This window comes from Pelodiscus sinensis, chromosome 15 (assembly GCF_052426305.1).
Source record: "Pelodiscus sinensis isolate ZL-2025 chromosome 15, ASM5242630v1, whole genome shotgun sequence".
Lineage (NCBI taxonomy): Eukaryota > Metazoa > Chordata > Testudines > Trionychidae > Pelodiscus > Pelodiscus sinensis.
The window spans coordinates 31,338,126-31,361,107 of record NC_143066.1 but is presented as its reverse complement, the minus strand read 5'-3'; the positions used below and the strand labels follow the sequence as shown (position 1 = coordinate 31,361,107).

The 22,982-nt window shown below is 44.5% G+C and overlaps 1 protein-coding gene across 3 annotated transcripts in view; it reads left to right on the top strand.

Annotated features, from left to right (window-relative positions):
- CARD11 (caspase recruitment domain family member 11) overlaps positions 1-22,982 on the top strand; it is an 83,403-nt gene that overhangs the window by 27,711 nt on the left and 32,710 nt on the right. For all 3 annotated transcript variants that reach the window (XM_075899621.2, XM_075899622.2, XM_075899623.2), the window contains 9 exons: positions 12,976-13,188; positions 14,041-14,178; positions 15,177-15,502; positions 16,033-16,212; positions 18,899-19,051; positions 19,515-19,640; positions 20,062-20,256; positions 21,155-21,334; positions 22,187-22,238. In XM_075899621.2, coding sequence (XP_075755736.1) covers positions 12,976-13,188; positions 14,041-14,178; positions 15,177-15,502; positions 16,033-16,212; positions 18,899-19,051; positions 19,515-19,640; positions 20,062-20,256; positions 21,155-21,334; positions 22,187-22,238 — 1,563 coding nt within the window. The remainder of the gene's footprint in view (positions 1-12,975; positions 13,189-14,040; positions 14,179-15,176; positions 15,503-16,032; positions 16,213-18,898; positions 19,052-19,514; positions 19,641-20,061; positions 20,257-21,154; positions 21,335-22,186; positions 22,239-22,982) is intronic.

Sequence of the window (22,982 nt, the reverse complement as noted above, 5' to 3'; positions counted from 1 at the left end):
GAACATACCCAATATTGTTGCACTGATTAGAAGAGCATACGACCTCTACAGCAACATCTCATAGGTCAAACCTGCATTCTCAGTAAAAGAGCAATTTGTCCTTCCACAAAACAGATTAAAGCTAAGGATGGGCATCCCCATGCAATTTCAAGTAAGCAAGAGTGGGGATTGTTCAGATAGGAAGAAAGATTATCCTGGCATGCGGCACAATTGCCAGCACTCTGTCTTTGACAAGTCATCTCTTTTAGAGCACTCCTGGGCCCAATGCAATAACAATAATAATTGATCCTTGCTTCATTCATGCGTGATTCTTCCAGCTTTAGTGGATTGGAGTTTTAGGTGGTTCTATTATTGGTTGGGAAAGTAGAACTCTTCTGAGATACATTCCAGTTGTTCTCTCCTGTTTAAAACATGGATCCTGACTAGGGACTCATCTCCTGAGATTTATTCTACTATTTTAATCTTTCATTAGGACAGAAATATGAATCCATGGGCAATTTAGTAGATTTTGTCTTTTTATTCTTCTAAGTCTGCATCTCTTGAAGAAGTGTTAAGATGTATGAACAGTGAAGAGGAATTCTCTGTCTCTCCTTTTGCCAGAAGCAAGTTGGGTTTGCTTCTAGTATATAAGAACACATGAACATAAGAAAGGCCACACTGGGTCAGACCAAAGGTCCATCTAGCCCAGTATCCTGTCTTCCGACAGAGGCAATGCCAGATGCCCCAGAGGGAGTGAACAAAACAGGGAATTATCAAGTGATCCCTCTCCTGTCATTCATTCCCAACATAAGAACATAAGAACATAAGAACGGCCGTACTGGGTCAGATCAAAGGTCCATCTAGCCCAGTATCCTGTCTGCCGACAGTGGCCAGCACCAGGTGCCCCAGAGAGGATGGACTGAAGACAATGATCAAGCGATTTGTCTCCTGCCATCCCTCTCCAGCCTCTGACAAACAGAGGCCAAGGACACCATTTTATCCCCTGGCTAATAGCCTTTTATAGACCTAACCTCCATGAATTTATTCAGCTTCTCTTTAAACTCTATTATAGTCCTAGCCTTCACAGCCTCCTCTGGCAAAGAGTTCCACAGGTTGACAACATGCTGTGTGAAGAAGAACTTTCTTTTATTAGTTTTAAACCTGCTACCCATTAATTTCATTTGGTGTCCTCTAGTTCTTCTATTATGGGAACTAATAAATAACTTTCCTTTATCAGCCCTCTCCACACCACTCATGATTTTATAGACCTCTATCATATCCCCACTCAGTCTCCTCTTTTCTAAACTGAAAAGTCCCAGTCGCTTTAACCTCTCCTCATATGGGACCCGTTCTAAACCCCTAATCATTTTAGTTGGCCCTTTCCAAGGCCAAAATATCTTTTTTGAGGTGAGGAGACCACATCTGTACACAGTATTCAAGATGTGGGCGTACCATAGTTTTATACAGGGGCAGTAAGATATTCTGGGTCTTATTTTCTATCCCTTTCTTAATAATTCCTAGCATCCTATTTGCCTTTTTGACCGCCGCTGCACTCTGTGTGGAAGTTTTCAGAGAACTGTCCACAATAACTCCAAGATCTCTTTCCTGATTTGTCATAGCCAAATTATCCCCCATCATACTGTACGTATAGTTGGGGTTATTTTTCCCAATGTGCATTACTTTACACTTATCCACATTACCGTATTTTCCGGCGTATAGGGCGACTGGGCGTATAAGACGACCCCCTATCTTTTTAATTAAAAGATAGGGTTTCATCTTATACCCCAGCGCCCCTCCGCCTCCTTTGCTCCCGGTGTCCGTGGTCTGCTGGAGATGGTCCCCAGCAGACCAGAGGCACCGGGAGCAAAGCCGCCAGGAGCGCCAGGAGCGCCTGGGCTCCCCCCCCCCCGCCGGAGCCCCTCCGCGGCTTTGAAAGCCTCGGGGGAAGCCGGCGGGGGGGCATCCCAGGCGCGCATGGGCTGCCCCCCCGCCGGAGCCCCTCCGCGGCTTTGAAAGCCTCGGGGGAAGCCGGCGGGGGGGCATCCCAGGCGCGCATGGGCTGCCCCCCCGCCGGAGCCCCTCCGCGGCTTTGAAAGCCTCGGGGGAAGCCGGCGGCGGGGCATCCCAGGCGCGCATGGGCTGCCCGCCCGCCGGAGCCCCTCCGCGGCTTTGAAAGCCTCGGGGGAAGCCGGCGGGGGGGCATCCCAGGCGCGCATGGGCTGCCCCCCCGCCGGAGCCCCTCCGCGGCTTTGAAAGCCTCGGGGGAAGCCGGCGGCGGGGCATCCCAGGCGCGCATGGGCTGCCCGCCCGCCCGAGCCCCTCCGCGGCTTTGAAAGCCTCGGGGGAAGCCGGCGGCGGGGCATCCCAGGCGCGCATGGGCTGCCCGCCCGCCGGAGGCCCTCCGCGCGGCGCGGACGGGCTCCAGAGGGGGGGCAGCCCATGCGCGCCTGGGATGCCCCGCCGCCGGCTTCCCCCGAGGCTTTCAAAGCCGCGGAGGGGCTCCGGCGGGGGGGCAGCCCATGCGCGCCTGGGATGCCCCCCCGCCGGCTTCCCCCGAGGCTTTCAAAGCCGCGGAGGGGCTCCGGCGGGCGGGCAGCCCATGCGCGCCTGGGATGCCCCGCCGCCGGCTTCCCCCGAGGCTTTCAAAGCCGCGGAGGGGCTCCGGCGGCGGGGCATCCGGCGTACAAGACGACCCCCGATTTTTGGGGGATGTTTTTTAACTTCAGAGGTCGTCTTGTACGCCGGAATATACGGTAAATTTCATTTGCCATTTTGCTGCCCAGTCACTCAGTTTGGTGAGATCTTCTTGGAGTCCCTCACAGTCTGCTTCTGTCTTGACTATCCTAAACAGTTTGGTATCATCTGCAAACTTTACTACCTCACTGCTTACCCCTTTCTCCAGATCATTTATGAATAAGTTGAAAAGGATTGGTCCCAGGACTGACCCTTGGGGTACACCACTAGTTACCCCTCTCCAATCTGAAAATTTACCATTTATTCCTACCCTTTGTTTCCTGTCTTTTAACCAGTTCTCAATCCAAGAAAGGACCTTCCCTCTTATCCCATGGCCATGTAATTTACACAAGAGCCTTTGGTGAGGGACCTTGTCAAAGGCTTTCTGAAAATCCAAGTATACTATATCTACTGGATCCCCCTTGTCCGCATGTTTGTTAACCCCTTCAAAGAACTCTAATAGATTAGTAAGACAAGATTTCCCTTTACAGAAACCATGTTGACTTTTGTCCAACAAATTATGTTCTTCTACATGCTTCACAATTTTATTCTTTACTATTGTTTCGACTAATTTGCCCGGTATTGAAGTTAGACTTACTAGTCTGTAATTGCCAAGATCACCTCTAGAGCCCTTTTTAAATATTGGTGTCACGTTGGCTACCTTCCAGTCATTAGGTACGGAAGCCAATTTAAAGGATAGGTTACAAACCACAGATAATAGATCAGCAATTTCCCATTTAAGTTCTTTTAGAACCCTTGGATGAATGCCATCCGGTCCCGGATATTTGTTAACATTAAGTTTTTCTATTTGTTCCAAAACCTCCTCTAATGACACTTCAATCCGGGACAGTTCCTCAGATTCATCACCCACAAAGGACAGTGCAGATTCAGGAATCTCCCCAACGTCCTCAGCCGTGAAGACTGAAGCAAAGAAATCATTTAGTTTCTCCGAAATGGCTTTATCATCCTTGATTGCTCCTTTTATAGCTCGATCATCTAGGGGACCCACAGGTTTTTTAGCAGGCTTCCTGCTTCTAATGTACTTAAAAAACATTTTGTTATTTCTTTTTGAGTTTTTGGCTAGCTGTTCCTCAAAATCTTTTTTTGCTTTTCTTATTACATGTTTACACTTGATTTGACAGTGTTTATGTTCCTTTCTATTTATCTCACTAGGATTGGACTTCCACGTCTTAAAAGATACCTTTTTGTCCCTCACTGCTTCTTTTACATGGTGGTTAAGCCACGGTGACACTTTTTTAGGTCTCTTGCTATGTTTTTTAATTTGGGGTATACATTTAAGTTGGGCCTCTATTATGGTGTCTTTAAAAAGTTTCCATGCAGCTTTCAGGGATTTGGCTCTAGTCACTGTGCCTTTTAATTTCTGTTTAACTAACCTCCTCATTTTTGTGTAATTTCCCTTTTTGAAATTTGAATGCCAGGGTGCTGGACTGCTGAGGTGTTCTTCCCACCACAGGAATGTTGAATGTTATTATATTATGGTCACTATTCCCAAGCGGTCCTGTAACGGTTATATCCTGGACCTGATCCTGCACTCCACTCAGGACTAAACCTCTGACAAACAAAGGCTAGGGAATTCCTACCCATCCTGGCTAATAGCTATTGATGGACCTAACCTTCATGAATGTATCTAGTTCTTTTTTTAACTCTGTTGAAGTTCTGGTCTTTATAACATCCTCTGGCAAGGAATGCCACAGGTTGACTATGCGCTGCATGAAGAAAAACTTCCTTTTGTTTGTTTTATACCTGATACATGTTAATTTCATTTGGTGACTCCTTGTTCTTATGTTATGGGAACAAGCAAATAACTTTTCCTTATTCATGTTTTCCACACCAGTCATGCACTTATAGACCTCAGAACATTCTGAAGCACAGGTTAGGTGTTTGGTTTGGATTATCACTGCGTCTCTTCTCTTTTGTGTACTAAAAAACATAGTTGGTTCCCTTGTGGGCCAAAAGGCAAACTGAATAACAGACTGAATCTCTTCTGATGTGGGATGGAGATTGAGTGATGTATGTGTACCTCTTTAACTGTCCTCAGTGAGGACTGTGGTAGGCTGGGCTTCTCTTTTGGGTCACACTCAGGCAGTTTCAGTCTTCCACTTCCAGAGTCCTTTCACCATTTGGTGACTTGACTCCAAACTCTCTGGCTCCTTTCCAGAGGGGATGTCCTGCATAAGGGGACATGCAGCTTCTTGAGTTCCTTTATAAAGTTCTGATTTGTATATGGCAGTCTGGGATAGATGGACCCTAAGTCAGCATTTACCTTCAACCCTTGCCCTGCAGTGATCAGGTTGTCCTGAGTCTATCAAGTCCCTGTAGGTAGCAAAGGCTTCTCAGCTGTTTCCCTCTCAGCTGCTCTGTTGCAAGAATCAACTACTTCTGAGACCACAGCAGCTTTCCTTCTGGTTGCCTCTTCTTCCTGTGACAAGCTTTAACCTTGCTTCCTTCAGCTGGAGCACACTTTGCAGGTGTGCCAGTTTGGTTCCTGTTAAGCCCAGAGAAGCTCATTAGCCTTCTCCTGATTGGGATGGGGGCATGCCTTATGACAAGGACCCAGCTTTACCTCACTGATCTTCCACAAATCTGGTAATGGATTTCCTCTATAAGTCATTTGTAACAAGAAGCCTGACTCAATAAGAGAAGTGGATAGAAGATTGTGTTTAACACTTTCTGTTCTATTTTTCATGAGTCCCTCATTTTATATTTTCTACAGTTTGGTAGCATTGGGGCATTTAACAAGCTGGTTGATTCTCTTACAGGCAGAGTGAGGGAGTGCTGATAGCAGTAGTTGTTTCAGTGTAAACCCAAACTATGTAAAGCAGAAACCTAGCTATTTTCAATCCTGATTATCCAGCAATGTTCTCAGCCTCCTAGAGATACTTTGAGGACTTCAGAATCTGAATAATACTGTAGTAGTAATAATAATGATTACTTCCCTAATACTTACCATCCGGGGATTTCACAGTGCTTTGTCGTTACTAATGAGTCTTGCCTTATGATGTTGATATTTATTGCTATCCTCATTTTCAGACACAAAAGGCACATATATACCTACCAGTGGATTGACGCTCCAGAGGTCAATTTTCTGCAGTTGGATTTAGCGAGTCAAATATAGACCCAAAAATCAAACACCGAGGGCCAGCTGGCATCTGTACTCGTGATTGCGAGGAGTAAGGGAAGTCAACGAGAGCATTTACTCCCATCGGCCTCCCATTGTGTGGATGCCAGCAGGGTTTGGCTTAATATAAGCCGACTCCAGCTACGTATTTTATGTAGCTGGAGTTGTGTACCTTAAGCTAGCCTTCCTGATCTAATGTAGACCAGGCCAAAGAGACGGGTTTACATTTTAAAAAGAAAGCTCTAATTTTAGGTTCCAAATTTAGACACCTTTCTGGCCAGAATTTTCAAATGTGGTGTTTAAAGTTAGGTACTGTATCTAAATTCATATTTATGCAGCTAAATAAAAGGAGGCTGATCTTTAGTAGTGCAGAACGCCCAGAACTCTGGCTGGAATCGGTGTAAGTGGTGGGTACTCAGCACCACTCAAACAAGACTGTGGTTGCCCAAAATTCAGCACCCAGAATTTAGAGGCCACTGGCCTTCAAAGATCTACCCAAGGTCTATGGAAAAAGTGATGTCAGAACCAAGAACAATACTGTTTTTCCTGTTTCTTTAAGCAAAAGAAGGTATTCCCTTATCACATTTCACACACTGATTTTCCTTTAGGAGAAATAGCAGCACTATATCCTTCTCTTTTATTTGTGTTTTGTGTTGTTGGATGTTGCTCAGATACTGCAAAGCTGCATCTATCCAAAAAGAGGGCTTGTGAGAGAAGCTCTCTGTTGTCGTCATTATTATGATTTATTGTATTAGGTGCTGTACAAATACACAGTAGGAAGGCATTCATATCCCGTGTGTGCTAAAGAAGCATACAAAGGAAAAGAATGAGACTCAACATACACGCAAAGCGTTACTGATGATAATAGGCACACAGCTTGCTAGTTCCAACTTTAAAATCTTATCTTTCATGTGTAGTCCTTTTCTTTTTTTATTAATATTATTTAAACCCTTGCTTTCATTTGATCTATTTAGTATTAAACACTAATCCCCCTCTCCGTTTTTATATTAACTTGTAGTTAACATGAGAATTTTCTGTATTGTGGTTTCTTTTTAACTACCACCAGCCTGTGAACATATGTGAACAAAATGCAGAAGTCCAAGGGACTCAGATAATTCACCACTTCCAAAATAAACTTCCTCTTCATTGGCACACCACCCGGTATTTTTTCATATCTCACAAAGGAGCAAACAAGTGATCCATTCCACAGCGATAACTGAACGCTATGCTTCCACTGAATTCTAGAGAGCAGGGTTTGGTTCTGGTCATCTCAGGACTGATGAAGTGACAAGAATTCAAAGCGAGTTAATGGAACCAGTTAAGGGGCTGCTGTGATTAACTTCTCTACCCTCGTGGAGAACGCTGCATGTGTTGAATAGAAGTCTGGCAGTGGGAGCTTTTGCACAAGAGTGTTTTAGCAATGCTTGCTTGAATTGCAGAATAATTCTTCCAGCCACAAGATTTTCCCCTTGCTGTTCTTGTTGCTGCTAAGAGAAGTTCCTTGCCTGTCCTGCCCTTGGACTTCCACCTATGAAAAGATCCCAGGATTCAAAGCTAAATTTGTTCACTGGATGATGTTAGAATAATAATAAACCCCAAGCATTTTATCTGTCTGAAAACGAAGCTTTAGATCTGACCTGGAGACAAGTGCTTTTTGGAACCCTGCTTCTGAAACCTGGGAGTTTTTTACCCTTGATCAGTGGAGAGTAGTCCCTGGCATATGAAAATGTGAAAGCTGAGAGAGACCAGAGAGGAGTATTTTACTGTGAGGTGATTTGTTCAGTCAAGAAATATAACAAAAATGAACAAAAAATAGCAAACACATACAAAGGTGCATTTGCATGAAACAGCCAGTCCCTGAGAGAGAATACTTCTTTTATTGTAAAAAGGGATTCTTTCTTTTATTCTTCTGAATCCATGAAGACCTTTGAAATAGTTAGGATTAGCTGGAAGTTATTATTGGATTAAGATCTCCTGCTGCTAAAGAATATCTTGTATACTAGCCACTGAAAGGAACAGTGGGAGAGCAATTCCTCAACTGCTGTGGTTAGTCTTATTTCTTTATGGCCAAATTGCAGTTCAAGAAAGACCAAGTTTGTGTCTTTGCACCTGTGATTTGCGATGGATGCCAAAGTGTTTCCATGGTACATAATAGTCTCTGAAGGTGTCAATTCAAGAAGTGCTGGAATCAGCTGCTAGAGAATGCTGATACAGATCAGAGGCACATATTTTTACATATTTGAAGGACAGTGAAATCTGTCATTTTAAATTATTTTTTATTTTAAATTAAAACAGCCTCTGCAAAGGTGTCAGAGGAAGGAAGGGTAGAGGCAGGGAATAATGTGCTTTAGACCTGCAGGAAGTGTGTGCAGGAAGTGGGAGTCTCCTTTTCATTTAAAACTCTTAGCCACTAATGCAGTGCATTTGTTAGTTTTCACTGCACTTCACATGACCTTTTCTGTTTCCTCCTCGCCAGTGCACCAAGGCTCCAGCCTCTCACTAGCATTTCATTATATAGGGTATGTCTGCACTGCATTCCTCTTTCAAGAGAGAATTGCAAATGCTGCTGAGCGAAATTGCAAATGAAGCGTGGATTTGAATTTCCCACGCTTCAGTTGCATAATCGCGTCCTGGCGCTATTTCAGAATACCCTAGTTCGAAAAAAGAAATGCTGTCTAGACACAGTTATTTTGAAAGAAAACCCTTCTTTCGAAATTACCCTTAACCCTCATTTTAGAAGGAGTAAGGGTAATTTCAAAAGAAGGGTTTTCTTTCTAAATAACCACGTTTCTTTTTTCAAAATAGGGTATTTCGAAATATCACCCAGATGCAATTATGCAAATGAAGCAGGGAAATTCAAATCCGCGCTTCATTTGCAATTTCGCTCAGCTGCATTTGCATTCCATTCTCGAAAGAGGAATGCAGTGTAGACATACCCGGAGAGTGTTAGGTAAAACAGTAAATTAAATAGACATTTGGTGCTGACATAGAATCAACTTCAGTTTTTCCAGGGAACAGCTGAAGTAACTCTCTGGGAGATGGTGAAGTTACTCTAGACTCACTGGCTACGTCTACACTGGCCCCTTTTCCGGAAGGGGCATGTAAATTTCAGCAGTCGTCGTAGGGAAATCCGCGGGGGATTTAAATATCCCCCGCGGCATTTAAATAAAAATGTCCGCCGCTTTTTTCCGGCTTTTAAAAAAGCCGGAAAAGAGCGTCTAGACTGGCCCCGATCCTCCGGAAAAAGTGCCCTTTTCCGGAGGCTCTTATTCCTACTTTGAAGTAGGAATAAGAGCCTCCGGAAAAGGGCACTTTTTCCGGAGGATCGGGGCCAGTCTAGACGCTCTTTTCCGGCTTTTTTAAAAGCCGGAAAAAAGCGGCGGACATTTTTATTTAAATGCCGCGGGGGATATTTAAATCCCCCGCGGATTTCCCTACGACGACTGCTGAAATTTACATGCCCCTTCCGGAAAAGGGGCCAGTGTAGACGTAGCCACTCTCTTGTAAATAAGAACAGTTTCAGACCCAAGGAAACCTGCAGTGGCAAAACCCTGAGCTACTGAAGGGAAGAGAATGCTGTATTTTACTTACTAAAAGTCCTCTGAGGTTACGTCTACACTGCAGCACTATTTCGGGATACAGGACATATCCCAAAATAGCTATCCCGTGTCTTAACAGCAAGCCCATTATTTCAAAATACAACGGGGCTCGCTATTCTGATGTCCCTGTAAACCTCGTTTCACAAGGAGTAAGAGGCATTTTGGAATAGAGGGTTATTTTGTAATTTGGCACTATGCAGAGAGCACAAAATTATTAAATAAGCTATTTTGAAATTGACTCGAAATAAGCTATGCGTTTGCGTAGCTCAACTTGCGTAGTTTATTTTGAGCTTTGGGTGCAGTGTAGACTAATAGCCCAAGCAACAGCTCTGAGAGGAGTCGAAGTTATTTGTCATGTTGGACTGCAAAGATGGGATGAGATGTAAAGAAAGAAGCAAAAGGAGGGATCCTGAGGCTCTTGTGTGGAGACAGAGGACCACTCCTGTTGGATGTTTTTTGTTTTGATGGCTTGTGCCTGTGTAATAATCCTTGTTTTATAATGAAGTTATTATATTCCTAAATGGGGGAGTGTTTTTGATGAAGGGGGTTTTATTTCCTATCAAGGCATTTCTGCAATGAGGGTGGTGTTATTCTCAGCTTTGGCCCACATTTAGTCCATCCTGCAGCGGAAAAGGGCTAGAAACTAAGCTTTAAAAGAATGAAAGCTAAGCTACTCTGAGGCCTTGTGTACCTGCAATAACTCTACTTTTGGGTGGGAGAAACTACCAATTTTTAAAATTCTCTGGCATCTAATCCCACACTTACTATTCTGCTTTGGACATGAAATACCACTAGTCCGGAATGAGTGTTTTTAATGTAAGGTTCCTGGGGACACATCTGTATTTTGGATTAACTGTTTCACTACTGGCAATCCTCCCCCTGCTATCGAAATAGCATCGCTTCACATCTGGATCCGCCTTGCTGATGCGCCCGCTACTGTTCTGGGGTCATTTTGGATGGATGTCACCTTTTAAATGTTGGAACTCAGGCAAGGGCATTCCTTTACTGACCTCGCCACTCCCTTGGTGAGTTCACACACCTGGAGACGCATACCCAACATAGCAGCCATGCCCTGTGCTTCCTCATATTCCCATCTGGCAGTTCTGGACTTATTTGCCTTCTGACAAGAAGAGGTCATCCAGGCCCATTTGAATAGCAGTCACTGGAGGAACAGAGAAACAAATATAGGAGAAGGGGTAGTCCTGGAATACAGATCAGTGCTGCTACAAAACAAAGGAACTCTGCAAAGAGACACAAATAGGACCTGTCCATACTACGAGGAGCTGGACTAACTTGTTTTAAGAGAGATCACCACCAAATGCTAGCATGGGGAGGGAGGCCTTAGATGTCACTGTAACAGCTGCTCATGGCTCCCAAGTGATCACAGAAGTCCTAAACAAGGCAGTTGTGCAGACTCTTATCTCCATAGTTACTCTGCATCTGCTCTAGCAGTAAAACATAGTTGGAAAAATATTTCTTATGTAGACAAGATGTCAGATTTCCAGTTCCCCCACATTTGAAGGCGTTTTCAGCCACAGATTTCACAGACCTAAAGGCTAGCTTGGCACAGTGAATTTCCAATGTTACCCAGGCAATTTTCCTGAAACTGGTGGCTGAGGAAATCATAACACACTGAACAGAACTCTCCTGGCCCAAGGAAAATAGTTTTTTGTTTCTGAGCTAATTATTTACTCATTAAAAGCAATTTACTAAGAAAGAATCTACTAAAGCAGACCTCTGTTCTCTTACCTGGACAACAGCACATTATTGTTAGAACACATCCTTTTAAAAACGTCAATATCCAGCTAAGGAAACTTCCTGGATAGAGCCCCTAGCCTCCTTTTCTCCCTGGTGGAATTTCAGAGCTTAATAAGATACTTTGGCAATAGGATCATAGCACTTCCTGCTTCTAGTTCCATCCAAAAATCTGTTACCACATCCTTGACCTGAGCACTCTGGAAAGAGATTAAGGGGACTGACTCTGCCTTTCCCCAACTGACCGTGTTGTGGGGTTTACACAATACACCTGCCATCTGCAGTGTTCTTCACACTGATTACACATGACTGTAGGCCAAGCCCTGATCTGCACATAAGTTTTTTTTTCTCCACCACATCAGTAGGAAGGAAAGCCTTGTGTTGAAAGGCCCGTACTGGGAGCTGGGAGGGCTGGGTTCAGTTCTTGCTACAGACTTTGTCTGTGATACCTTACGGGTTGTCCATTAATTATGTAATTTGTTTTGGTGACTTTTTAAGATCCACCTCCCCTCCTTGTAATGCTGGAACAAACACACAGATTAATGACTCCTGTTGAGTTATGTAATTTACAGACAGCCTCTTGTGCAAGTCACTGAATTTCTCTGTGCCCTCAGCTCCTCATCTGTGAAATGGGCATCATGAAAGATTCCCTTCCTCCAGCCTTTGTCTGTCCAGTCTGTTCAGATTGTATGTGCCTCAGGGAAGGAACTATCTCTGCCTATGTATTGGTCAAGTGGGTTTGTAGTCTGGGTTTGGATCTCCCAGGCATGGCTATGATAGAATAATAGGAGTCTGCTGTTAACATTTTGCAGACAGAGTCCAGCCAGTGAGAATGGATAAGTGACTGTAAAGCTTGGAATGCATTATACAAATATTTAAAATTCCGAGTCCCTAATGTTCCTACCTGATGCCTGGGAGATTACTTGCTGCATGTTGACTTACCTCGATAAATATTTTCTCGACTCATAGTTGCCAGCCCTGTAATCTTCTTAGACAAGCTCGCCACCAAGAAGAAGATAGCAGATGATCGTGTAGCAACAGCTGAAATATTACGTGACTACATTTGCAGGAATCAAGAATATTTTCATGCTGGGATGGTATCACACACATTTAAACCCACTCACACACAGCAAGACAGCACCTGTACACACAGTCACTTACGTTCATGCTCACCAACTGATTCACAGAGAGTCACACCATGGAGATATCTATACTGCACATGCATATGTCTGCATTTAGATATTCAGATGCAGTCGGTCACTTACACATGTCGCTGCACTTTGTACATCTATAGGGAAGAGCACGTGTTCAGATCTGGAAAGCTGAGATAAGCCTGTGTGGGCAGTGGGGCCAGTGAATACCTCACAATAGGCTGGTGACCACATGTCTTTGAACAGCTGAGCTCTGCAAATTCAGGCCCCTTTCTTCCTCTATGCAGCCTGTGGCATAGTAGCTATTCAGAAGAGAAATTCTCTGCTTTTTAAGTATCTCCCTTATAGAGTTTACTGGCCTGCAGACTCATCATCTGAGCAATATGCAAACGTTCGGAGTCTAGCTAGACCCCTCTCTAAAGCTGTCACTTCTCAGATGAGCTGAAGACAGGTTGCACTTCAGCACAAAGAGTTTTAATATAGGGCAATATCAGCATTCCTGAGAGGTGCAGCCAAGTTCATGGTATGTGACAGGGCAGCTCAGAATGGTAAACAGGGCTGAAACTCTCCTGAGCCAGTGTGCATTGTATTTATTTGCTGATTTGTTTCCCTTGCTAAGGAGCAGAGCCAGAAATGGATGACTGCCTGGAGATGCTGAAGGATGAGGAGGAAGCCCTGTGGGAGAATGTAGAGTGCAATCGGCACATGCTGAGCCGGTACATCAATCCAGCCAAGTTGACCCCATATCTGCGCCAGTGTAAAGTCATCGATGAGCAAGATGAGGACGAGGTGCTCAACTCGCACATGCTGCTCTCCAAAATTAACCGAGCAGGTAATTTTCTCCGGAACGACCAAGACCAGTGTTCCCTGTAAGCTGTGCACTTGTGCAGCTGCTCAGGAGAGATCCAGATGTTGCCCAGCTGATTAGCAGAGCGCCCACAGCTAGTTTTATTTCTACTGGTGATGCACATTCGCATATGCCTTGGTGCACATAAAAATTATTCTGCACATGAATGGAAAAAATCTGGCCATGGATTGAAAAGATTAGAGGGAACATTGGCCAAGACTGCACCAGTTTGTGTGCTGCACGGCCTGGATTGGCTTTGACCTGACCCCAGCATTGGATTAAAATCTAGGACGGGCTCTCTATTCCCTGTCAGTTAAATATTTGGGGAAGAATTGGATGTTCATGAAAATGAAGAGCTGTTTGGTAATAGTGACTAGCCAAGCCAGTGTTGTACAGGATGGCACTCACCAAACTTTCATTCCTACATATCTTTGCCAGTGTATTTCAGTTATGATAGGCAGCAACCACTGCTTTTTCAGGCCTGGTAACCACATATCTGATGCTGGTCAGCAATCCACTTTGATTTGAGAAACATGTTATGGTATTTCCGTACTGTGCAACATGGGCAGTATTGAATAGCACTGTCTTTTGAAGGCTCAAATACAACTGCTACCTTCCCATACCACATTCCTGTAGAGTAACAGCCCATACAGACATGGAGAATGCATAACATAGCTTCATGAGATCAGCTGCACTCCTGGCTTTTCTACAGTGTATTTATGTGCCAGCAACAGTTAAATCTGGAGCAGGGTTAGCCTCAGAGTTATAGTATCAGATTATTCTATTCTCAATTTTCCGGTCTCCTCTCTTAATGCACTATTTTTGGGTTGTCCCTAGGCCGACTTTTGGACATCCTTCATACCAAGGGGCAAAGGGGCTATGTAGTTTTCTTAGAGAGCCTGGAGTTTTACTATCCTGAACTCTACAAACTGGTGACGGGGAAGGAGCCCACACGGAGATTTTCTACCATTGTCGGTGAGTAGGATTCGTCCTGGAGGAAATAAGGGTTGTTGTCAAGACACAAGATAAGACTCTGGTTTTCTTTTTCAGATGAGGAGTCTAAATGGATTTTGTAAGTGGTAGTAACTCTTTCCCACTCTCTTGCTCTCTGGTCTTGTATGGCCTGCCATTCGGCCTGCCAGTGGAGTAGGGGGAGGGGAAAAGGGCAACTGCCCAGAGCCCTTTAAATTGTCACTGGAATCCTGCATGGTGTGCTGAGAGCTGCCTAGTGGAGGCTAGCCCCCAGTCCCGCCCCTTCTGCCTCAGGCTCCGCCCCTTCCAAGGACACAGCGCCACACACACACCCTTCTTGCCTTGGGGCCTAGTGAGTCTGTAAGGCCCCCTGCCTACTGTTGATAAAACTGTTGGTGGAAGCAACACCCCTGATTGTTGGAGTGAGGCTGAAGATCTCAAGTAGGAGTGCTACCTGGTCTGCTCGCCTTTTTAGAACGGTTGACAATTCAAGGTGCTCAAGGAAAGAGATTGGGGATCAGATTCTCAGTTACACTGGTGTGAGTCTGGGGTAGTTCTGTTAAAATAAACAAAGGTACTCTGGATTTGCACCAGGGTAACTGAAGTCAAAATCTGGCCCAATGGGTGTCTATGGACCTGCTGCACCAAGTTCAAAAAATGGTGAATGTATTATATGTGAATTCACCATGATTGTCTACATGCTTGTGTATTAGAGTATGAGTGTAGATATGCATTGCATATGTCTGTATGTAGTATGAACATGTGCATGCATGAATATGAAGATACTTATGTGTCTGTGCATAGTGACTCTGTATATGATGGGGTACATACATGTATGACATCATATTTATGTGTGTGCTAGTGAGTTTGACTCTGTGTGTACACGTGTGTTTTATCCTCACTTCTGCTGTCCTGTCATTGACCGAACCCACGTTACTGCTAACCAGCTCCAGCAATGTGCAGTGGATGTTGGAGCTGATGGCCTGTTTGATTCTTTTCAGTGGAGGAAGGACATGAGGGCCTCACCCATTTCCTAATGAATGAAATCATTAAGCTACAGCAGCAGGTGAAGACAAAGGATGTACAGCGCTGTGAACTCTTGGCCAAGTCCCGCCAACTGGAGGATGAGAGGAAGCAGCTGAAATTGAACAAAATAGAGTTGCTCACCTTCCAGGAGAGATACAACAAGATGAAGGAGGAAAGGAACAATTACAATGACGAGCTGATCAAGGTGAAGGATGAGAACTACAACCTGGCCATGAGATACGCCCAGCTGAGCGAAGAGAAGAACATGGCTGTGATGAGGAGCCGGGACCTCCAGCTAGAGGTAAAAGAGATGCTCTGGATTTGATTGGATAGAAATCGCCGATGGAGGATGGAGAGTGGCAGTTGGCTCAGTGGTATTTTCAATGATGAGAAGAACTTGTACTTGCTTTCCTTACCCTGGTTAAAGGCTCATGGCGTCATGAAATGTATGCTGAGGTGATGGGTAACAGCGTAAGATTCCTTGGGATGGGTGGCACTTCCCTGCCGATGGATGGAAGAAAAACACATTTTTTTCGGTATCAATAATATATTGGGAGATTTGGGACAGTCACCCACGCTGGCACTAAAGTTTCATGGTGGATAATCCAAGGGGTTCTGCATACCATGCTAGGACAATATTAAGCTGTTTTAAGCTTTAGGAATTATCCAGGCCTCCCCCCCCCCCCGAGCATGAAATCCATGTTTGGTGTGCTCTCAACCAGAGATGACAGTGATTTTAGCCAAGTGTATACCAGAGGCTTGATGTATTTTGGATAACCCTTTTTTTCCTGTGCTTCTTTCTGCTTTTCATTGGTTCCTGGGATGTCCTAGATTGACCAGCTGAAGCATCGGTTAAATAAGATGGAGGAGGAATGTAAACTGGAGAGGAACCAGTCACTGAAGCTAAAGAATGACATTGAAAACCGACCCAAGAAAGAACAAGTTCTAGAATTGGAGCGGGAGAATGAGATGATGAAGACCAAAATCCAAGAGTTACAGTCCATCATCCAGGTAAGCCAGAGGAGGCATTATGCCCCATACTTTTACTCCCTGCCTTGAAATCAGTATGCAGGTGGGAAATGTGGGGGAAGCTGTGCTTCCAATGTCCACCAACTGGGGGGCAGGGCACAGCTACTCTGGGTTGTGACAATTTAAAAGGGGTTGGGGCTCCTAGCCACCACCACTGCAGTGGAAGCTGGAGCCCTGGGTCCTTTAAATCACTGCTGGAACCCCATGCAGCATGCCTAGGCAGAGCTGAGAGCTGCAGGGAGGGAGAGCTCAGTGCAATACAATCCGGGCGGCGCTGCGGGCTGGCTGCCCCTAGATCCACCACTTCCATCTGAGACCCCACCTCTTCTATGAGTGTGGAGCACAACCCCAACCCACCTTGCCCAGGGGCCCAGACAGTCTGTCAGCTCCCATGTGTCCCCAGAATTACAACGAATAGCCAAAAGCTTGTACAGCCTTGCAAGGCACAGAGTGTCTGCTATGAGGTGCTGAGGTCCCTCAATTCCTATTTAAATTAATGAGCCAAATCCTGGCTCTTCGGGTATGTCTACAATGCATTCCTCTTTCGAGAGAGAAATGCAAATGCAGGCGAGCGAAATTGCAAAGAAGCGTGGATTTGAATTTTCCGCGCTTCATTTGCATAATCGCGGCTGGCCACTTTTTCGAAATACCCTATTCCGAGATAAGAAATGCCGTGTAGATGCGGTTATTTTGAGAAAAAACCCTTCTTTCGAAATAACCCTTAAACCTCATTTTATAAGGAGTAAGGGTTATTTCGAAAGAAGGGTTTTTTCTCAAAATAACCGTGTCTACATGGCATTTCTTATCTCGGAACAGGGTATTGCGAAAAAGCGTCTGGCTGCAAAGGAAAATTAAAATCCGCGCTTCATTTGCAATTTCGCTCGCCTGCATTTGCATTCCTCTTTTGAAAGAGGAATGCAGGGTAGACATACCCTTCTGGAGGAGTTTTGCCCTAACTCACCAATGCAAAACCACCTTAGCTAGCTACCCTAGATTCTCCTGGTGTAAGTTCTGCATGATCAGTTCTGTGCCATCACCCAGCCTCGGTAAGGAAGCTGGCTGGGGACAGGAGGCCTAGTCAGACTGTTTCTCTGCTCCACCAGTCATAAGCTACTGAGATGACCTCCTTTTGTGTTATTACAGAAAACTGCTCTAACTTGCCCTGGGGGCTTCTACCAGCTCCAGGTTTGGGATAAATGGAGATACAAAAGGAGGGCACAGCCACCTTAGCCCCCCTTTCAGGGGATATTCTAAGCAGGGCTTGGGCCAGACCTGAAGATCTATCTCAATGTGAGGCTGCTTAGCACCTTGCAAGGCAAAGACTTTCCTTTTTAGAATGACACCATTTAAAGATTCGCAAAACATGCTTATGCCAGAGCACATCTGTAGCCTCTCTGGGAGTGCCTAAAAAACCTCAGGGCTTGCTTATATGTAAATCACCTCGTCACTGTAGTGCTTCACTACATGGGCACTGCCTACACTACGTGGGCACTCCACCTCTCGGGGTGGCTGCACGTTGTCACCACATCCAAAATGTATCATTTGATATCAGCTCCAATAGAAACAACCCCACCTCTAGAGCAATTCTGACAGTGAGAGGTGCTTTCTTCAGCTTTCAAAATATTCACAAATATCCCTCCCTTCTCCTACATTCCCACTGCAATTCTTCCATCAACCTAGCACAGTTTACACTGGGAATTATGTCAGTTTAACTGTGTCATTCAGGAGTGTGGATTTTTCACATTTCGAGTGACCTGGTTTTACTCATCTAATTTCCTAGTGTAGACTAGGCCTTAGTTTTCTACAAGAAATCTTTAAAAGGCATCATATATAAAATTACTTTGATATATAATCTAATCCCAAAGACTCGTGTGCTATGATAATTACTATGACACACAAGGAAATAATGAAATAATCACCAAAAAATATCCACCTTAAAATGGAAACAAAATGTTCTAAAAATAACAAAAACGCTCCTTATTTTAGAAATATTTTTATTCAGTAACCACAAGGTCAATGAACTCAGCAACTTAGTACAAGTATTTTTAAAACTAAATTTGCATTTTCTTGCTTAAGGTTTTTTACTTTGATTCCTGGTTTAAGTGGTTACTTTTGGTTGCAATTTATTTCTCCCACAGTGATCTTGTTAAAATGAATTCCTAAAGAGGAAAAAAGTTTCTGGACATTGTAGAAAAGGAAGTATTAGTTCTAGACAGGGACATTGATGACTCTAGGCTGTGTTTAATATTCATTAAGCATAGTCATGCAAAGTCTGCATGTTTTAAAAATTCCTCTGCATGTTTTCTTGGGCCATGCTCCTTGGCAAAGGGCAAATTCTGTGCTCAGTGTGGGCTGAATAATAGAGAGAGGTTTTGAATGCTGGGCCTATAGCAGAGGAGTGGATGCTCATTGTCATTACATTGAAAATGTACCATATCAGATCCAATAAAAACAACCCCGTCTCTAGAGCCATTCTGACAGTGAGAGGTGCTTTCTTCGGCTTTCAGAATATTCACAAATATCCCTCCCTTCTCCTACTTTCCCATTGCAATCCCATGCTCATTTCCTCTTTTTTTCTTCTATTGTCTGTCTATTTCTTTTCTTCTCCTCAATCCTCTGTTTCTTTCTTTCTCATCCTGTCCTATATCTTTAAACCTTGTCTCCTCAGGCTGGCAAACGTAGCTTGCCAGATTCGGACAAAGCCATCTTGGATATCTTGGAGCATGACCGCAAAGAGGCACTAGAGGACCGCCAGGAGCTGGTTAACAAGATCTTTAATCTCCAGGAGGAGATCCGTCATGTGGAGGATCTGAGAGACAAGGTGAGAAAAAGATAGGACAGAAAGAGTGGGATTCAAGCGCCTTGTCTTTCAGGGATTTCTGATTGACATGGCCAGTGATACCTGTAGCTGGCAGCTGATGGAGAAGTGAAGTAGCAATTTAGTTCAGTCCTTACTTCTCATCCTGAGCTGTTCACATGAATCTGTCAAGGGTTATCTGGACAGGGCAGGCCAATTATTTTAAACCAATGAATTTTCACATAGACGACATTCCCTGCTGTGAGGAAATTTACAACAAGACCCCCATCTGCATAAACTTGGACAGCAGCTGTCTGAGCTTCCTCACAGCCCGGCCTTTTCAGCACAGGGCAACACTCTAACCCTATGTTTCTATGTGAGCAAATACAGGGATTAGCGGTGCACAGGAATCTCCTCCATGCAACAGGGTGGACCTCCCCATCACTTTGATGTACTGCTTCTATTGATTAGTCTGTTTCATTTGCAGTATCTTGAGGAGAAAGAAGACCTGGAATTAAAGTGCTCAACTCTGGGGAAAGACTGTGAGATGTACAAGCACCGTATGACCACTGTGATGATACAGCTTGAGGAGGTGGAGAAGGAGCGAGACCAGGTAGATCGCATGTAGAGGGCAGGGTAATAACAATGAGAAATTGGATCTTCCTTTTTCTGCTTCTGTTGGGAGCCGCCCCTAGGAATTGAGGGTAATTGGACCAAAAGTGTCACTGCATTTGTTATATATAGAAGTTGCCATTAAGAAAAGTAAACACTTGCTAGATAGTGGCATTTGCAATGATGCTGTTATCAACTAGACTAAGCAGAGGGAAATACTTCCGGATTCTGTGGCCGCTGCCACCGGGTGCTGATTTGTAATGGCAACATAGTAGGCTGCTTAGTGTCAAGGTTTTCAGCTTGTACCCGGCAACATTTTAGTGATAGTGCACAGAGATTCCAAACCTCATGCTAGGACCTGTACCAACAAAGAGTAAGAGACAGTCTCTGTTGCATAGACTATACCATGCCTTCCTCTGCAGGCATTCCATTCCCGAGATGAGGCACAGACGCATTACTCACAGTGCCTGATTGAGAAGGACAAGTACAGGAAGCAGATCCGGGAACTGGAGGAGAAGAACGATGAGCTGCGGATCGAGGCAGTCCGGAAAGAGGCTTGCATTGTTAACCTGGAGTGCAAACTCCGACGACTCTCTAAGGAAAACTGTCATGACCAGGTAGGGCCAGGAAAGATTAGCTGTGCTCTCTTCCTTTCATGGCTCTGCCTCAGTTACACAATGATGTAGAGAAGGATGGGGGGTTATTTTTATTCCTGCTGTAAGCAGCAATTCTAGCCTGAAAAAAAGTAGAGGGAAGTTTCTCTTCTATTCAACTTCGATGCTGTGAGAAGCACTCCAAGAGCATTGTCTCTCAGAGACGGGCAGTTGACTTCTGCTGAGCCCTGATACTAAATGAAAGAAGAGGAAATACGGAGGGTGAATTGTTTGCATACTGGGGAAGATTCTGAGGCAAGGGCACCATTTCAGGAGAGCAGGGGGAACAGCAGCCATGCGTACCAAGCCGTGGCTTGCTTTTCTTCCTGCTCCCTTGACTATCAGGGAGCGAGGGGAAAGTACTTGGATTCCGTGCATGCTTCTCACTCCTGGCTGGTGAACGGAGGGGGCAGAGGAGTAAATCACAGAATCCAAGTACTTTCCCCTCGCTCTCTGATAGTTAGGGGAACAGGAAGAAAAGTGAGCTGCGTCCCAGTATGCATGCTTCCTGCCCCCAGCTCTCCCAAAATGGCACCCTTATTCTGAGGAGTTTATTCCAATGAAGTTTGCAAAAAGGAAAACTGATAGTGGGCCATGAACTAAAGTTAAAGATGGCCTGAAATTTTTGTGAATTTTAGTTTCCATCTCTAGTTTAAAACCTGAACCACAGTCTGTTTGGTCCACAGTCAGCAGCTAAGCCACTTGAATTACGGGTATGTGACTTGAACACCATAACAACTTAACATGCAGATCTCTCTTGGCCCACAGGCAGTCCTGCCAGATGTACTAGAGGGTGGCCACCAGAAAAGCTTTCGGCAGTAGCCTTCAGCAAAAGGTCACTAACATCTCTCCTTATCTCTAGAGTTTACCAAGGAATCTGCCAGTTACTATTATTTCCCAGACCTTTGGAGCTCCTAGCCCCAAAGCCAATGGTCAGGAAGCAGATGACTCCTCCACCTCTGAAGAGTCACCAGATGACAATAAATTCTTCCTCCTTGATCAGTCTCGACTTAAGAGAAGAATGAACCTGAAGGGAATCCAGGTGAGTCCCAATCCAAGGCCTGAACTGTGTAGTTCAGATGGGTTATGGAGGAGATACAGTCAGGCTTTGTCAAGGAGACGCAATCAGACTTTGCAACAATTGCTGCTTCCTTTTTCACCTCCCCTCTGCACACCATACTTTTGCTGCTTGTTTATATTCTCACTGTGGCTTCAATAAAATGGTTCTTGCCTTCTTAATAGTAGTGAAAAAGTGTCTTGAAAATTGGTATAATGCCCTAAAACCTAGCACGTGTGGAATGACTTATAGAAAATGCAACTGTGATGGAAAAGCATCACCTGGAAGGAACTATAGGAAGATATAAACAAAGTCTGGAGCAGAATTAGGTACCTAATTCAAAACTACATGAAGCATCTATTCCTTCCACGATGGAGGTCCTTGACTTCCTTCACTGCTGGCTTGACTGTTGCTGCCCCGGCATTCATGAATTGTAAAAACCTACAGTCTAAGGGAATGGATGAGCTGTTCTTTCTGTGTGTCCCATCTGAATTCTCTCTGCCCTTCCCAACCTTTCTGAGTTCTGACTGTCTTTATTGCCAGAAGCAGTAGAGGTCCATTTTTAACTTTTACCTGGCGAAGGAAGGTTTCTTGTATGAGCAGCCTGTTGAAACCAGTCATGAGAGACCCACTTCATCTTTTGTCATTCCCTCTGCGGAATATAGGAACTACAATGCCTTTGGTGTTTAAATAACTCTTCTCCGGGGCCTGTTTGATGAGGGCACGTAGGTTCTGCAGTGTGACAGTGGGGAAGCAGGGCGGGGGGGAGGTGTCTGTTTTACAGTGAATGTGACACATACCCTGAGTTTGGCTTGATTTCTGTCCTCTTTCTTTCAGCTGCCACGAGCTAAATCCCCCATCAATACAAGCAAAGCATCTGATTTTCAAGGTCAGAGAAAATACTGGTGTCCCTATTGCCTGTCTCAGTCTGTCTCATCTAGTCTATCTGCATCAGTTATTCTAACTAAAATGCCAACAGGGTGAACTCAGAACTAAATGTGATATTTCAGCCACAGTCTTCTTTTGCAGTAAATAATGTTAATCATCATTTCAAATTGATGAGAGGCTGTCTGATCATTCTTTCCATCCACGACCCCTTTTCAGGCTCCTATATCCATCCCATAGATAGTTTTAGCTTTCTAGTTACTTTTAAGTTGCATCTTTTATCTGATTATAATTTAAAATGGGACAAAATTAGATCTACCTTAAATATCATAACAGTCTTCTGTCTCTGAATATTGGGGGAATCTTTGATTGGAAAGGGTCCCAGTCTAGTGGGTGATGTAAAAAGTTTTCTTGTCTGTTGGCAGGCTAGATTCTGTTTTTAACTCCTATCCCGTACTGCTATTTATTTTTACACATCCATCAGTTAGCCAGAGTCTCACCAAATTGCCATGTCCCATCCTTGTTGTCTGAATTTTCCTAGTGCCCTGCAAATAACTAACAGATATTTTACAAAAAGAAATAATTTGAGCAGGGAGTACATGCATTATTTGTTGCGTGCAGACAGCAGGCTCAGTGTTGTACAAAGGGTAGAGGAAGACATGGTCACTGCTCAATGGAGCCTACATATTAAGCAAAGACTCAGTAGACTCATCAACAATTTAGATATTGGCATAGAGAGTATACTTAT